At 44.0% G+C, this 17,674-nt stretch overlaps 1 protein-coding gene across 6 annotated transcripts in view; it reads right to left on the bottom strand.

Annotated features, from left to right (window-relative positions):
• The window catches only part of CDC42BPB (CDC42 binding protein kinase beta), a 110,041-nt gene extending 99,849 nt beyond the window's left edge, over positions 1-10,192 (bottom strand). For 4 of the 6 annotated variants that reach the window (XM_042798995.1, XM_042798996.1, XM_042798999.1 and 1 more), the window contains exon 1: positions 9,697-10,192. In XM_042798995.1, coding sequence (XP_042654929.1) covers positions 9,697-9,874 — 178 coding nt within the window. In that variant the 5' untranslated portion in view covers positions 9,875-10,192. The remainder of the gene's footprint in view (positions 1-9,696) is intronic. The other 2 variants (XM_042798997.1, XM_042799000.1) reach the window with 1 other exon arrangement.
• Positions 10,193-17,674: the final 7,482 nt, after the last annotated feature.

The following is a 17,674-nucleotide window of genomic DNA, read 5'->3' as shown; positions in this document are numbered from 1 at the left end:
ACAAACTAAAAAGAGAGAAAATGTGGACAGATATTACATTCCCATTTCACTCATACGCAATGCAAATGATCACGGACTAGATAATGGAAACTTCTTACTCAAGTATATCTATCCATAGAAAAAAATATATCTGCTACTCCTCGTTGAATCCACAGTCCAAGAATAGTCAGAAGCCTGCAGAGCATGCACATTAGGCTTCCACCTCTCAGCCCTAATGAGAGACAAGCAGACCATAGCCACATAGCCATCGTACACAGAAATGAGGGTGGAATGAACTACGACACATGATGTCTTAACTAATCCTGTCAGAAAAAGAGCTAAATTTAAAGACTAAACTTGCATCTTAAAAATCAGATCTTTGGGAACATATTTCAAAATGATAATAGGATCTTCATACCTAAAGTCACCCTCCTGCTGTTTCTATTCTGCCTTAATTACAGTGAAAGACACTGGGAACACTCCACCTTTCCAGTACTGATAATCCAAGTCACACCGGCAGCAATACAGCTGGCAGCACGCAGAAAACCTCCATGAAGAAACCAACTTTTCAGGAAGGATGTGCAAAATTAAGACCAGAGGTCATGCTGTAACAACTTTAGAAATCCAAAGGATTGCAAGGCAGTGGAGACAACCCCCATCCACTCCCAAGGTACATGTGGATCTCTGGAAGAGGCAGGGAACCAGGGACAGAGGAATTCCTCAAGAGTGGGAGAAAGGTTTCAGATGCCCCAGAAGTATTACCATGCAATTACTAGACACCTCATCCTTCCTCAGATAAGGACAGAGATTTCCCCTGCCCCACACCCCACTTCCACTTGGCACAACTCTAAAACAGATTCAAGTTTTTAACACCTTCAATTAAAAATATGGGTTCTTTGCTAGGAGAGGGTATTTGTTATCTTTGTTATCTTTTTTCCAGTGCTACAGGGTTTAAACCCTGTAGGGCATGATCTATTTTTACGTACATTTGGAGAATTTCTAGTGACCCAAAGCTTTTCCTTTAGTCTCATCTAACCAGAGAAGACATCCAGTTCTTAGGCTAGGGGACCGCTAGCAGCAGAGAAAGCATAATATAATAAAACCTCCCATATTTCTATAGTAGTTGCTATATTTTGCGTAAAGTTACACCATCTATGAAAAGAATGAATCCACATCCCATGAACTACATAGACCCAAATAAAAGTAAAATCTTGCCATAATAGGTGCAACACTCCTTCAAGACTGATTTCCCCATATCTACTTATGTGATTTTACAATGGATTCGTCTTATTAATCTTTCACTGAATTTTTTGATGAAAATTAGAACAATATAATCCAGGTTTAAAGTGAACTGAAAGTCCAGACTGAATTCTGTATAGCCTTTTCTAAAATCCTGAACAGGCATATCTTACTAAACTGGCATAAACACATTTCAAGTAGGATTTCACAAAGCAATTATCCATGTTTATTTTTATGTTGGAAAACAATTCTAAACAATGAAAAGAATTTAGGATATATCTGGAATTTATGATGCTTCTGATCTTTTCTCTTCTTGGCCTTTTTGGGAAAGGCAGCTATACATATTCAGCCCTCAATAGCACTGCACTTAAGAAAATTAAGAACCATACCTCAGCCTTCATTAATGCACACCTGATTAATAAAGTCCATTCATTTTCAGTGATTCAATACTTGGTGAAGACCCCCTCACCATTTTCCAAAGCAGAGACTCCTTTACAGAGGTCTCCGGTTGGGCACCCAGAGGTACTAGTCACATTTAAAGCTTTAGGCCATGGTTAAGTAATAACAGGTCTCAGTGTTAAGACCCTGATGACATGAATGGCAGAAATTAAGTTCTCAGGCACTTCAGGATGCCTAAGGCCTCAGCTGGCAATGATGGATGCACACACTTAATCTGAATGCACTCGAAGTATATCTACAGACATGACTGCTGAGGTCTATGCAAAATCAGGGCTTAAGAAAACAGTGTGTAGTTTCCTATTGAAGAAAGCTACATTCATTATAGTGAACAAAAATCTCCATAAATGAAAGCCTGCATTATGGCAATCTGCATACACTGATGAGAAAAATAGAGTGGAATATTTTAGTATTAGGAGACAGCTAAGATGAACAGATCACTTTGAACCACTGACCAAATGTACTTAAAAATTCTTAGACCTGGAAAAGCTTTTTAAAATCCCTTTTCTTAAAAAATAAAAAATGCTAGAACTTCAGTGGGATATATTAGTGAGCATGATACAAGTTCTTTGGTAACTACATCAAGATTATATTGAATTCCCAAGTGTACCTTATGAAAGACTTAGAAAAAGAATCTGAACTCTGTTTAAAGTATTATCAAAGGCAAAAATACAGTAAAAAGCTTAAACAAGTCCCTTCTATTTTTCTAAACAGATTTGCTTGTGGTCCATCATCCTATTCATCTTTTCAGACATGGGTAATGAAAAAGATGAACACATAAAATTCTTCCTAATCTTAGACCCTATATTCTTTTAACAGCTCAGATAAATTTGCGATTAAGTAAGTATTATAATTCTTCCTTTTTGTGATACCTATCTAAAACCAGCTTGCATGCTCACATTACAAGGAAGGGATAAAATTTAAGTTTCATAAATTTGAAGAATCTGTAGTAGTTTAACATTCCCAACTAATCACAGCTACAGATCAACATTTCTAAAACTCCAAACTTTAACATATAACCATAAAGTAAAAGCAACTTGCTAAAAAAAACTAATGAAACCAGTCTCTTCAGTTCTGACTCACAGTTAAAATCATTTGTTTCTAGTAGGTGTAGAAGAAACTGACTCCCACATGTGAACTATTTGCCAAAAAAGGCCAGTTCAACTTCATCTGATAAAAAAGTTCATTGCACTGAATTTGCTGACTAAACCAACATCCAAGCCATTCCAACTGATAACGCGTAATTGTGTCAACCATGAAAGTTTTAAGGATACAAATTAAGTATTTTTTTTTCAAAGCATTACATCTTAATATTACTTATGAAAAAGCAATATGAAAATAATTTAGATTTCTACGTGAAACAAGACAGAAAAAAAATGTAAATGTATGGATGCTTACAAAAGGTTACTTCTGCATTCTATACCTTATCATGTACCACAAGTGAGAACCTATTAGCTGCACACATTTTTTTCTATAAGATGACATTTATAATTGACTTATTTACCCCTGAGTTTTCATATATAAACAAAATTAAAATATAAACTATAGGTTGCAGCCTTTAATATACTGAATAATTCCTCAAGCCCTCACTAAAGCCTGTTGTTCTTTGTTAGCAACTTTATCCATAGGAGAAAAGCAATACCAACTTCCTTCTATGGGGCAAAAAACAAGCTTCACCCAGGACGTCTGTCATTTTAACAACATGTGCCAATGTATCTCTCATCCTCCAGACCACATTACTTTCCCACTGTCAAAACATGACTGTGACATTCGGTGTGAATACTTTACAGCATAAAGTTTTAGAGAAAAAGTCTTTGAAAGATATTGCCTCGTTCTAAAAATAACATATTAGAACAGATGTACCGTAAAGGGTCCATCATACATTCAGCAGCAGGCTTTGAATCTCATGACTTCTTCAGATCACCACCCCTGACTACAATGCTATCTAAGCTAACATGGTAGTTTGGGCCACTTCAACATGAATTAATCCTAACACATATTTTTCAAAAGAATAAAACCAGTTTACTCAAAACAGAGAATGCAGGAAACAGGGATTCGGCAGCCATGCTTACACTATTCTGCCAGGTGACCATCAAAGATTTCATCAGCAAAGGCGACCCAAGCTACAGCGCCCCATCTCCAACCACAGGAAAGCCTTCAGGGAGCAGGAAAGGGTTCCAGCTGCATCCACACTGCACTGTGCACAAAGAAGCCGTGGCCACCACCACCACTGGCCTTGCCAGAACCTCGGCAAGGCACCTATAGCTTCACCCTGCTCCAGTGGGCCCTCATCCACACCCTCCGGCCACTAGCTCTCGCATAAGGGATCGTAACACGCTTTGGTGGATAGAGGACCGAAGTGAAGAAACTGAGGCCAGAATCTGAAATTCAGTTTTCTTGTTCATCAGCTGTCTTCATCATCCAACCACACTTACTTTGCACACGCGCCCAACAGGCTTATTGCACAGCTTTTGCCAGCACAGAGAAGGATGTTAGACAAGCTAGCAGAGCCTGAGGTCCCTTCCTGGCTTTCTATGTGCATTTTTGCAGGCAGGGGAAGGGGGAGGAGTGCTAGAGGGAAAGAAGACTTGAGAGCTTAAATTCCTCTCAAGAGATACGACGTGTTATCGAGTGACAGTTTTTCCTGTTGTAAACCAAAAAGACCAAAGAAAAGGTCCTCGTAAGCAACCCTCAAAAGTCTGACAACTCTAAGGTTATCTCAAAAATACTTAAGAATGGTGTTTTTTCCTCCTATACTGGCAGCACACTGAGCCGCACATTGTGCCCTTGCTCTTACCAGGCACTTTTTCTAGTACATCAGTGCCTGTGACAGTCAGAGGACTAGGTCTACCCCGCAGCTAGTTTTGAAGATGCTCTAATGCAGGCTGGGAAGACCTTTTCTCAGGTCCACACCTACACTTCTGAATACAACTGCTTTCAGGCTGAGAACAGGCTCTACACTCTTCTGACAGAAAGGCTACCCTGCAAGGTTCTCCCCTCATTAGATATTTTATTTGAAAGGTTAAGGCATCTCTTTAAGCAGAACCAGGAGGAGGAGAAAGTAAGTCTGGGAGTAGACCTGCAAAGTTCACAAAGCCCCTCCAGCAGCAAGATTCAAACTTGAAGCACCAGTCCTGACATCAACCCAGAGCTGTGAATCAGTGCACCAGCAGCTGCACAACAGCAACCCTTTCTGGTAAACCTTCCGTGCATGATTTTTCCATCTATGGAAAAGTGTAACAGATACCTCAAGTGTAACAGATATATGCCCAGAAGTGGCAGCTCAAGGCTAGCCTACAGAGGTTGCTTTGAGCACTCTGCATGTACATTTTTCCCTCCTCTAGCCAAGATGGGGAATATATTGCTGTTACCATATCAACATCCGCTGTCTATTATGCCAGACTGTCTTCAAGGGCTCGGTAGCAGGTGCCCAGCTGGCCTGCTTGTGCTAACCATCTGCAATCTTCTTTCTTCTCCCCACAGCTTCAGCCCCATTAAAGTAAGTTCCTCTCAGGAAAAATAAAAACAAACACCCAAACAAAAAAAATCCCACCACCATCATCCGAAAGCAGAACACCAGTCTAGCTGGGTAGCAGACCTTGCACAAACTGAGAATGCAGAAGATAGCATTCAAACACATGGTTCATAACACATCAGGAGAAAAAGTCCACAGAAGTATCCTGTGCACCTGCTTCAAGGAAAAAAACTTCACATTTCAGATCAATCTAAACTACTCTGACATTGGTTTTGAGGTGTTCTCACAGAGAGGACCAGCCAGTACACAGTCCAGGAGTGAGACAACACTGAATGAACTATGTGGGGACATGTGCCATCTCGCTCTCTGTAGCATGCCCAGAAGTACAAAACAGGGTCACAGGAAACAAAGGCTGGAGCAAAAGAGTCTAGGCAGCACCAAGAGCATTTTGAATACAAATAAGGCCCATTCCTGTTAGACTCTTCTCTGAACATGCTTGCCTACTGGCTGTAAACTGTGCCAAGTAGCTGTTCAAAAATGGAGCAGCCGGTTGCACCAGTCGCTGCTGACTGGAAATAAGGGGCAGTAAGCACCAGCCACAGCCAAGATAACTCCTGAAAAACAAGGTGATGTCAGACGAGCATGAATGTGATGCCAGCCAGCAAGGTGCCCTGCAAGCAGCCACTCTAGCACAGGATTATGAAAGATTCAGATCTCTCAGTATGACACAACAAGGGACTCCATAGGGAGGAACACGCTGTACCTGAAAACCAAAGGACAGATGATACACAGACTCCTGAGCTGCTGCCATGCTGCTCCAGCACTCCTGTACTTTTTGTCACATGAAACAAGGGATGGCATACATTTTTTTGCAGGAGGAGGCTTTTAGGAGTTTTCTCTGCAGTGCACGGACAATATCAACCACAGCACCCAAGCACTGGTGTGCACCATAATCCACTAGATAAGTCCAAAGGCCACGCAGCCTCCTCCATGCTTGTTGATAGTTTTAGGTAGTCTTCACTAGAGGCCTAGGTCAGCTTTACCGAGGGAAGTATTTCCATAGACTTCCAGGGCCATGCAGACTGGTTTATACACTTTCTAGGACTCAGGACTGTCCAGTTCCAGCTTCTCCCCAGACACCAGCTAGATTGCTCTCCTGACAACTGGAAGGACAAGCAGAGATGGTTGAGCAATTTGGCCTCAGAAGTAGGAGGGCTATAGCAGCCCAGTTTCACTGATGACTTTCAGAAAGGCACGAGCAAGTATAACTAGAATAAGTAGGACTCCTCACTGTTGGGATTCCTCACTATTTCTCACTCTAGCAGCAGCAGATATAGCAACAGTTTAAAAGACACTAAGCTCAGATTTGGGAAATTCTTTCTGAACGTGTAGACACGAGCCTGCTATTCAATTCCCACTAAGAATACTGAGCATTATTTCAATATCTGTTATATAGCCAATACAGTGATAACCAACTGGGCAAGACCTTACTCAACACAAGTTATAAATAAAAATAACTAGAAGAAAAGGACTTTTGAACACCTCGCAGCTCAGCTAGCTCTTCTCCAAAGATATTTGGCATAAAGATATGCATGTTTTATGTCCAGTATAGGGAAAAAATATAGTCTGTTTGAAAGTTCCATTCACCCTGGGAAAGCTACAATTGCCAAGGTTAAAATGGCAGATTCTTACAACATTTCTAAAGCAATGGAAGCCACAAGCTGCCTTAAGGCAAACAGCCACACCCTACGCTCTTCTATGGTTAGCAAATAGGAAGAAGATTTTGAAGAAATAAGCCTGTGGCAGGCCTGCCAGGAAACAGCAGTGGGATTTATAGGACAGAAGCAATGAGATCCACCATTTGGGCCTCATGAGCCTCTGCAGGTAAAGTACAAGGCTTCTACAGATGAAGCCAGAGAAGGTGGTGTAAGTCTCATAGGATAAACACAGGACAATTTTCTGGACTCCCCACTTCCCTTCTCCCACAGTCACCAGCTCTAGAGTATGAGCAGCATCACGCTGCTGTGAGAGAGGAGATATCCACATCCACATCCACCAGCTACACCACACAGCTCAGCACCTCCTCTGCACCGCACAGCCAAGAAAAAACTCTGCCTCAACTACCACTCCTGAACTCTATTTTCTCTAGGCAATTAAGAATGCAGCAAGACCATTAGCTATGCTGAATCATTTTAAGGGAATTTTACATGCGTGATGCCTCAACACCCAGTTTTAAATCCAAAACACTGAAGAAATTCTTGCTATATAGCTCCGCTTAATTTAACCTTAATACCTATGCAGCTGATTTACATTGTCAGTGATAAATCTCCATTTTGTCAAAAGGAAATTAATTCTGTCTCCAGTTGATAAAGAAACACTGATCTTCAAAGTATATCCCAAATATTTAACTACACTCTCATGCTTCTACAGACACATAACAGCACACAAAACTTGTGCACATCAATCCAGAATATCTTCCAACAGAGAATCAGGCTGTAATTAAGACTGCACATCATGACATGAGGAAGATTAGCGTGTTTGGCATGATATTTTCCTTATTAGCTGGAGGCAGAAACAAGTTCCTTGTCAGTGGAAACATACTGTGAGGGCATTAGGACACAGATAAAAGGTGTCTCCTTGTTGGCATTTATTTGTTTTTAACAGCTTGAAGGAAAGGCAGAAACACACAGTATCAACTAATTGGTTTGAAGGGTATTCCTTGTTGATGGAAAACAAATATAGAGCAGTCCTGATTTAGGCCCATCCCCTTATCATCAAGAGCCTGGATTATAAACTTTTATCCCTACACTGCAGCACCAGATGGTAGCTCACATACATTTCAATTATTTATTGAATAGGCACTTTGTTATACTAGGGTAATCCCACACTGCAGTAAGAACTACACACTGTTTTTATTGCGAGCTATACTTTTCATCAAGTCAGTAACCTTTTCACATTAAGTGAACACAAAAAATAGAATTAAAATAAGTGATTTTATAAACAATTGGATAATCGGCCTCTCCATCACACAGAAAATTACAACGCAGGGATCAATCAGTAAGACACAGCCACCAGCAGTGCTATAGAAAAAGTATATCATTCTTTGGCCTGCCCCAAATCCTTTCCTCAACTTCAGTGCTCAAAGTACTGTCGTAGTCAGATCTATCTCATTTAACAGTTTGTAGGTGCTCACTCGTTCAAGCCATCAGCTTGAAAACAAGAATACAAAACCAGATTGCACTTTGCAGAACACATACAAAGCTCCCACCACAAAACAAATAATCAATGTTCCCCTGGCTGCAGCCTTGCGGGGCAGATGTGATAAAGTGGTTAATTATTCAGTTGGCAATCGCATTACTGACGTCAATAGAAGAGTCCAGGAAGTGAATCCTCTTAGTTTGTTAGTGTGTGACAAAGAGCGGTGGTCCCCACAGAAATTAAGGAGAACCAGCTGTCCCTACATGTTAGTGCTCCGGTCTGCAGTGCTAAAGACACACATTTGCATTTACTGAAGTAAATTGGCCCCTCCTTCTCCCTTAGGAAATCTTTTGTTTTGTTTTTTTTTTTTTTAAGAAGGCTCTTTAAAAGCCTAATTAACTGTACATGCATGGAACAGCTGATAAACGGGACAATATACTCGTGAGCAATGATTTCTCCTCCCTGCCCTCCAATTCTTATTCCATGGAGAAGTTAAGTCACCTTCGTCACACATTATTATTCATAACTTACTCAGCTGAATAAACTAGTCAGCCACCATGGTCATTTTAACATAAATTCATTTAGACATGCAGCAGGGAAGGATCTCTACTATTCACATACCTGTAGTCTACAGCCTTAACAATGGATAGAAAACTTTAATCCTAAATACTAACGCATGTATCCACGTTTTCTTTAGTCAGCATGCTCGGGACTATTGGAGGTTTCTCATTATCAGTCTGCTTAACAGTAGGAAACCATTAAACAGAACTGTTATAAAGGCTGCCTGGAATTGCTCTGTCCTTCGGGGGCATGCCTAAATTAAAAAGACTGCGTGGTGAACGGTAACTGTTGTACCTTCAAGACACACACACACACACGCCCTCTCGAACAGCAACGAATCCGGCATAAGAGCAGTGTTTCAAAGCCGGAGCCTGCTGCTCTCCCACTCCTCCCCTCCCCCAGGTAGGAAACCCTCCGAGGAGCACCGGATTAGCCTGACATTTCGGGTTAAGCCGAGCAGGGTTTCAGGCCAAGGACACCCCGGTGCCGGTCCCGGCGGCTGGCTCGGGCTGGGAGGGAGCTGCAGGGGTCAGGGCCCGGCTGGCGGCGGGGGGTGTTCCCGGGGGAGGCTCCGCAGCCAGGGGCGGCGGCTCCGCTCCCCTCCCCGCCCGGCCCGGCCGCTGACGGGAGCGGCGGCGGGGAGCGCTGCCGGGGCCGGGCCCCTCACCCGGCCCTCAGGGATCCCACGCAACCCACCCCCGCCACCCGGGGCGCCCCCCACGGCCCCTCCTCACGGCCCCGGCCGGGCCCCACACAGGCCCCGGCCCCGTCCTCCCACCCGGGCTCACCCCACTCGAGGAAGTCGGAGACGTATCGGTCTCGGCGGAGCGGCGAGTCGCGGCTGCACTCGGCGTAGACGCCGACCAGGAGGTCGAGCAGGGTCTCCACGCTCAGCACGCTGTCGTGCCGCTGCGGCCCGTCCAGCACCAGCTGCTCCAGCCGCTTCAGCCGCACCTTGGCCGACATGGTGCCGCGGCGGCGGGCGAAGGGGCAGCGCAGGGCCGGGCCACTCGCGGCAGCGGCGGCGGCGAAGCCGGCGGACGGCGGCCCTCCGAGGCCCGGGGCGCCGCGCTCAGCCGCGCCGCCTCCCGCCCCTCACGGCCGCGCCGGGGCCGAGCGGCTCCTTCCACGGGCTCCGCCTCAGGCCCGGACGGGCCATGGGCCGGCCCCGGCCAGCGCCCCCGCCCCGCTCCGGCCTCTCCCCGGCGGCGGGGAAGGGCCGCTCCCGCTGCTCCGGCCCCGGCGACCGCGTCCCACGGCGGCGCCCGGCCACGCCCACCGCGCCGCGGCGTGGGCAGGGCCGCGCAGGAAGATTGGGACGAGCGCCGCGCCGTAGCGTGGGGTGTGTTGGGGGGGGGGGCGGGATGCGCCTGTCCGCTCCCCGCGGCTCCTCGGCAGATTCGCCGCGGAGGGTGCGAGGGGGGGAGGCGGCGTCAGCTGCGCGTTCCCGGCCGCACTTTCGTGCGGGCGTGTCCGTCCCCCCCACCCACCCACCCACCCGCCCGCCATCCCCGCGGGGCTGCGAGGGGCCGAGCCCCCACCTCGGGGCGAGGGAGGCCGGGCCGCGGCTTCCTCGGAGGATGGGGGGGACCCCGGAGGCCGCCGTCCCCACAGGCTCTGCGCTGGGCCCGCGAAGCTTTTCCGGCCGCGGGTGGAGCGGGGCCGGCTGTTCCCTTCCCTCAGCCCCAGTTCCTTGCTCCACGGCTGGACTCGCCCCGGTGGAGCCCTCAGCAACAGGCGCGGGTCTGGCTGGTAGGGAAGGCCCCGCAGCAGGAGGTGGCGACTGGAAGCCCTGGCTTTCTGTGTCTTGCAAAACCTCCCCGGCGACAGGGCTTTACTGCAGCAGCAGCAGCTAGCCTGGGCAAAGGGAGCCCTGCGTGTTAACCGCTGCTGTTCGTGCTCCCTTGAAGGAGTCAGGAGCTGGGTGTAAGGCACTCAAAACTTTCTGCGGTGCTTTTTTTTTTTTTTTTTTTTTTTTTTCTTCCCCTTCTTTATAACTTATTCTGAGAACTGTTCGCTCTGGAGGCTTCAGCACCTTAAGGCAAGATACTGAGTAGCTTGAGATGGGAGTTTATGTCTCTAGGAATGCAGCCCGTCAGGTCCTGATGCAAAGCTGAACTGGGAAGGATGCCTTTTCCTTGCTTGTCTCCCCTGGCAAGCAGATGGAGCGCTGTGTGCCGAAAATCATACCAGAAAGAGGCAGCTGAGTGGCGGTTCTGTCAGGCCTGGGAAATCCCCTGTTTCCAGGAGCTGGAGCTAGACAGGGGTTTGCACCACGGTAGCTACAGTTGCCAGGTCAGATGTGACATGTCAGTCGTCACTGAAAGACCTGAATGTGCTCACCATCGCCTTCAGGGCCAGTGGCCTGGCCAAACCCAACCAGGGCTGGGGGCTGCCCTTCTCAGAGGGTCAGGAGCATAAACAGAGCCAGAGGCGGTATTGTGTAGCAGAAAGTATTGCTCCCTATGTGACAGAGAGGTCCAGCAGATGATTATAGAAATACTTGTTTCTAGGAGCCCTTGCCCTCAGGAACATCTGATAGATATCTCTGACACAAATACTTGTTTTATCCGAGAGCTATGCAGGTCGTAATAATACTGTGCTGTGCATTAGGACCTACTGCCTGGATTGAGAAGGTACAGGCGTGTTGGGAGCTGTTAATTCTCAAAAATGCAATTTGATAGAAGATCCTGTGAATCATACTTTTATACAGAGGACCTGTAATTTAAAAACAAAAACTACAGTGGACTAAAATTGTTTTGTTCTGTTTTCCCTAAATGACTTATATTTCTTTGTACTTCCTTCTGCAAACATCCCCTTGAAAAAGTACTTCACAGCATATCTCAAAATTTTCATTGTTCTCTCTCTGTGTTCCTCCCTGGTTGCAGTTGTTTCACCTGACCTCAAACTGTTTAATATCACAGATACATTCATTTGCAGCTTCCTTAGCGTTTTAACAATCCCAATTGTTTTGATGATGCTGTTGCTTTATTTAAAAGGAGAGTTTAACATTTTCCACTTATTACCACTTTGGAGACTCATGTTCAGGCAGCTGATCAGAGTAATGGCTAGGAAGAACAGAGGTTTAAAGATCCTGTTACAATATCTATCTTTCCCCGTCTTATCTGTTCCTGCAGATGGTGACTATCACCACCTCCTTCAGCAAGGAAGAGATTATAAAGGAAACTGCAGCTGGATGAAGAAATAGCCATTTTCAGCCTACAAATTGCTCTAATGTTTCCAGGCTCAGACAATTTTACTTCAGTAGACTTCAGGGATTTCAAGAGCTATTCCTGATTTACACCAGTCACAGGGAAGAATCAAGTCCAGTGCCGGGAAAACGACAGATGGGTGACAGATTATATTGAAGCCTGCTTTAACAGCTATGGAAGGTTTAGTATATCAGACCAGCACGTGCAGGATTATTTATGAGTGATAATATAGGTATTCCAGAATTAGATGAAAGATTTCAAAAACTCTTGCAAAGAGTTAAAAGCCTTGTCTACTGTAAATAATCCTGGGTTTTCACAGCAAGGTTTTCAGTTAAAAAAACTACCTAGCTGAAAAGTGACATTCAGTATACGTACTAAAAATGTATGTAAGCTTGAAAATGTGGCTGAAGGTATTCTGCTTCTGTTACTCATCTGTGCCAATTCCATACACTAAAAATAAGTGTGATCTGGCTAAAATGAATTAAATGATCCATCCTAGCAGTTCCTTTTTCCTGTGGCATATTTCAGTGGAAAAATACAGCCCCTTTTTCTGGGACTGATCTGATTTTAAAAATCCTAATTTTTTTGTAAGACAAATTGGAAGTGAATGGGTTCTCACTTATATCTCTTATGGAATCATTGTAGACCTGCAGAACTAAAGGTACAAAGTCCATATGGCTACTGAAAAGTTTTTTCAGATCCAATCAACTTCGGTCTCCTTTTTTTTTTTTTTTTTTTTTTAATTTTATTTTTGGCTGTACTCCAAGTAACTTAGTAACTAGTAGAGGGAGAAATTCTGTTACAGAATTTTGATGGCAACAGGAAATAGTTGTGTCACCACTTTATGACTTCAGGAAAATCCACCCACAGATCATTTTGGAATCGAAACGAATGAAGAAATATGAAGCGTATGGGCAGAAATTGCAAACGTAGCTCATTAACGACAAAGACCCCCATGCTAAAAAAAAAAAAAAAAGTGAAGAAGATGTTGCAAATATCTACTCTGTCAAATTCAAACAGATAATTCTAGAAATAAGAAAATAGCAGCAAGTTGCAATCTTTTATTTGCTTTTTAATTGTTTTTACATTAATAAGCAAAGGCAAGACTCTGAACAGCTAGAAAACCTAGATAGAAGACCTAAATATATTCTACTCATTAAGGAAATCAGATTAAATTTCTAACTGAGAGAGAAGTTGACTAATGTGCAGCAAGGGAGAAGTTTTCTAAGGACTCAGAATACAAAATATAATTAAATTGAAATCAGACAAAGGTCATAGTATTGAGTTCCAAAGGTAGAATATAAGAAAGAGTTAAACATGCCTAAAAGCAACATGACTGGCTTATATCTCGTTGTTATCATCGACTTTCCTTCCTGGAATTATTTTTTAGGAAACTGTCACCTTTCCAGCTCTGTTTGTATTTGGCAATATTATAAAAAATTCCTTCTTGCCAAAAGCAGTGTAAATCTACAGCTGTCATCCATAGTGGGAGCCAAAAATAGTCTACCAGTGGGGGCTGTCTTTGATGACATTGCATCGTGTAAGCCTGAGCTTTGAGATAGCGTACTCAAAAACAACAACCGCTAAGCCACTACTGGTGTGGTGTTAGTCGTGGTGGGAAGTACGTGGGAAATTTCCCAAAGAAGACCAAGTCTGGTCTTTTGGTGATGATTGCTAGAACTCTGCTTCAGCTTCCAGGGAGGTCTGTCTCCTTCAGCTCACTGGTAGTGCGCTAGCAGAGCAAGGGAGTTCCACAAATGCTCTTGTCTTTGCATGTGACGATGAGTGAAGTGGGAGTAAAGTAAGAGCAGTTGCTCAGGGAACTGCTGGGAAGGGCTGAGGTTCTGGTCATTTCCAATTTTCACTAAAATGCTTTCTCATAACAATGAACAGGCTCCCTTCTGTTAAGTGCATTCTGCCATTACATGCATTTGTTGGCAATGCTTCTGTTTTGCCCTTGTAAGTATTTAGATTTTAGTGATGGTATAACCTAACATTTTAAACTGAAGGTGAGGCAAACTGGGATATGAAAAGTTTTTGCACTTGATGCATGTTTTCTTAAAGAGGGAAAAAAAAAAAAACACAAAACCAAAGCCAAATGAAAAACCAACCAAAAAAAAAAAAAAAAAAAAGAAGAAGCAAAAAATCATTAAGTGTATTAGTAGAGTCTTTTTAGGGATACGGTCACTTCTGTCTGTTTTACTTTGCAGGAGGTAGGGAGCAGAGTGCTGTCACAGGCAAAGAAACCATGCTAATCTCTCTCTTCTTCCAGTCTAGATGCAGCAGGTTTCCAAGCACATTGTTATTGCCCTCAGTATTTTTTCCTACTCATATGGTTTTCTTACTCAATAATTTATGCCTGTTTAAAGTTCACCTGAAAGAAGGGAACTTGCTTCCCTGCTGCTGTTTCAGGAAACCATCAGTCTTATTGATCAGTATGTTTCCTGATTACAGGCAGTTTAATATAAGGAGACTGAAATGGATCACATCAAATTAACGGGCTTCCCATTCCATTCAGGGTTTGAGAGCGGCATTAACTGAAGTGGGCAGCTGCTTCCATCAAAATCATTATGAGACCACTTGTTCTTTTTTTTTTTCTTTTTTTTTTTTCAGAATTTGTCTGAAAATCACTGAAGTGGAGGGAACTAGGGGTTTAGATGAGGTCATTGTTGTGGACATCTGGAACAGAATGTCATCACCACATTTAGGCAACACAACAGCTCATTTTTATTTCAATTCTGATTTCAAATCCACAATATCCTAAGGAAAGCATTGGCTCAATGATCCAATCTGTTTAGGCACGCAGCAGTGTTAAAAGCAACAAAACAAAACAGAAAAACCCCCTTAGATTCATGCTACTTCAGAGATCTTCAGAGGATGTTGAAGCAATGGTACAAAGATGATATTAAATACCCCAAATACTCATCAACAATTATGACATCTTGCAAGTAGCAGCACCGTGTCTTTTTCTCTGTACAGCTGCCATTTTGTCATTTAATAGTGTTGTGTTACTGCAACTTCACATCTGCCAGACTCAGTCGGATCAATCTTTGTGAAAAGCATCGTGTTGCTAGAGGCATTTTTTTGCGCCTGAGTTGATGCTAGACTAAGATTATCTGATTTTGTTTTGTGGGCTTTTTTATTTTTTTGCTAGATACTCTGGCACTCTGGTTCAGCCAAGCTGACAGTAGTACTGTTCGTTGCAGAAAGTAATACGAGCTTTAGGTCATATGTGCAAAAAATAGATAGGAAATGTGTTCCTTTTTCTTAGCTAATCTGTAGGATCGGTTATCTTGGATTACTGAGAGTAGCAGTGTTATTCATACTGCGTTTTAAATTAATACTGCATTTTATTAATTTTTTTATGTCTTGAGAGGAATGACTTGAGATGAAAAAATAAAACTTCTCCAGTCTTCTCTCTTGAACCTTTAAAAATCTGTCACTGACTTTAATAGGAGTGTTCCCATGGAGATAAGCACAACTAAGTCTACCTACAAGGAAAAGAACTAATCTGCTTTGAATGAAATATTTTTGCATTTTAAATAATGTTACTTTAATACACATTTCATTCTTCTATGACAAAGTGCTCTTTGATTTTCAGAAACTGTATAATCAAAATAAAAAGCAAGTTCTATTGTATTCTTTTCCCTGGTTCCTTCTCCACAATGGATAATCCATAGATAATAATTTTGTGGTAACGAGAAGTTGAAATCAGAAAATATTCCAATCTATTTCTAAGATACAGGCAGAGCATAAATAGCATTCAGGAAAAATACAGTTTTACACTGCACTAAAAGCAGCAGGAAATACTGTGCAGAAAACGCTTTTACTTCTTTGGTAATGATGACCTGACAAACCATTCTCAGATGATGGTTTTTTGTTATAAATTTCCAGGCACTGTTTAAAAAAGCAGAGGTGGAACCAAAATGGCTTCAATTTATTCACAGTATCCTGGGACAGTGAAAAAAATAACTGTACCAACTTCAGCATCAAATATCCTGAAAGGCTGCTCCTGAAAATTCTCACTTTTCTGTTCAATAAAATCTCTTCCAAAAACAAAGTGATTTTTCTGACAATGTGCAAAAAAGACATTTTGTTCCTATTAATTTTCTCTGAAAAAAGATTTCACCCAAATTTCAGGCTGATCTTGACTGCACCATTGCATGCCCAGACACACTCAGTCTGGATTACACAAATGCTGCTATCTTTGGCTTCCACCTTAACCTGTCTCAGCAAAGAGCTGCACAGGAACTCTCCATCTCACGTGTTATGCCAGCAATTATCAAGATTTGCGACAACACTGACAGCAATTCAGAAGAGACCTGAACTTCACAGCACTGCAGGCAAGCGTGAATGCTACCCCCACCTGACTCCCCTTTTCCCGGTCACCGCCAGGCCCCCACCCCACCTCCCTGCCATCCCCCATGCCGACCCCCTTCTCTTCATGACTAGCCACGAGCTACTCATCCTCTGGTAGCAGGTGCTGCAGGAGCGGGTGCTTGTACCCAGCTGGACTTTTCAGGGGTCTGTGGAGATCACGCTGTCTGCAGGAATCAAGGGGAAGGGCAGGCAAAAGTCGGGGGAGAGCCCTGAAGAGCTGGACGTGCACTTGCTAATTTGGGGTTAGGGGCTGAATGGTGGCTGGCTGTGCTCCTGGGAGGGCATTCACCCTGTCTCAGAAGGACTAGCAGCAAGCCTCGCCCTCCAGCTTCAGCGAAGAAGGGAGGGATAACTGCTGGTCCTGCAAAGGTCTCCAGCTGGCTCCGTAGTTGCCAGCCCTCAACCACTCCTAGCAATAAAAAGTTTCTGCAGTCTCCACTCTTCTATCCTGTTTTCTTCTTAGCTCTCTATAGTTGTTTCCATACAATCTTGAAATGATCCACACATTTTAGAGCAACCTGAAGTTCTGAAAATCAAACCTGCGGTGAGCTGCCTCAGTTGGGATTTCAACTTTGAAGACAAGACAAAATGGTGTTACAGGTGCGGGTGTAATCCCTACAAACACGGGGGCAGAGACTGTGTCCGTTAGTATGTGTGACAGTGTCAAACATACATTTTATGGCATCACACATGTCTTATCAAAGCCCTGCTTTCGGTGACAAAAGACCAGGCAGTGACTACCACATGGTGCCAAGAGCTCATAGTCCCAGGCAAGGAGGTCTTCCAACCAGCAAGCACGGTGGGAGGAGCAGCAAGGAGGGATTCCCCAGGTAGCCTTGGGTTCAGGGAGCTGCATCCCCTCTGGGAGATGTAAGAGCAGATGTATAATGTAAGAGGAGGCAGCTGCTGTGATTATCGCTTATTGTTCTGAGTCTGCTAGCTCTGATGAGGAAACGGGGACTTTTCTGAGTGCAAAAATGAAGACTGCAGTGGCCGTTGCCACAGGTTGAGCATTCAGGCTGGACAACCCAGAATTGCATGAAGTTGTGATTGCTCTTTCTGAGAGGATAACCTCAAACACTGTGTGCAGTTCTGGGCCCCACAATTTAAGAAGGATGTTAAAGCCCCTGAAGGTGCCCAGAGGAGGGCAACAAAGCTAGTGAAAGGGCTAGAA

The sequence above is a fragment of the Tyto alba genome, unplaced genomic scaffold (genome assembly GCF_018691265.1).
Source record: "Tyto alba isolate M040663 unplaced genomic scaffold, T.alba_DEE_v4.0 Super-Scaffold_29, whole genome shotgun sequence".
Taxonomy (NCBI): domain Eukaryota; kingdom Metazoa; phylum Chordata; class Aves; order Strigiformes; family Tytonidae; genus Tyto; species Tyto alba.
This window is presented reverse-complemented; position numbering and strand designations above follow the sequence as displayed.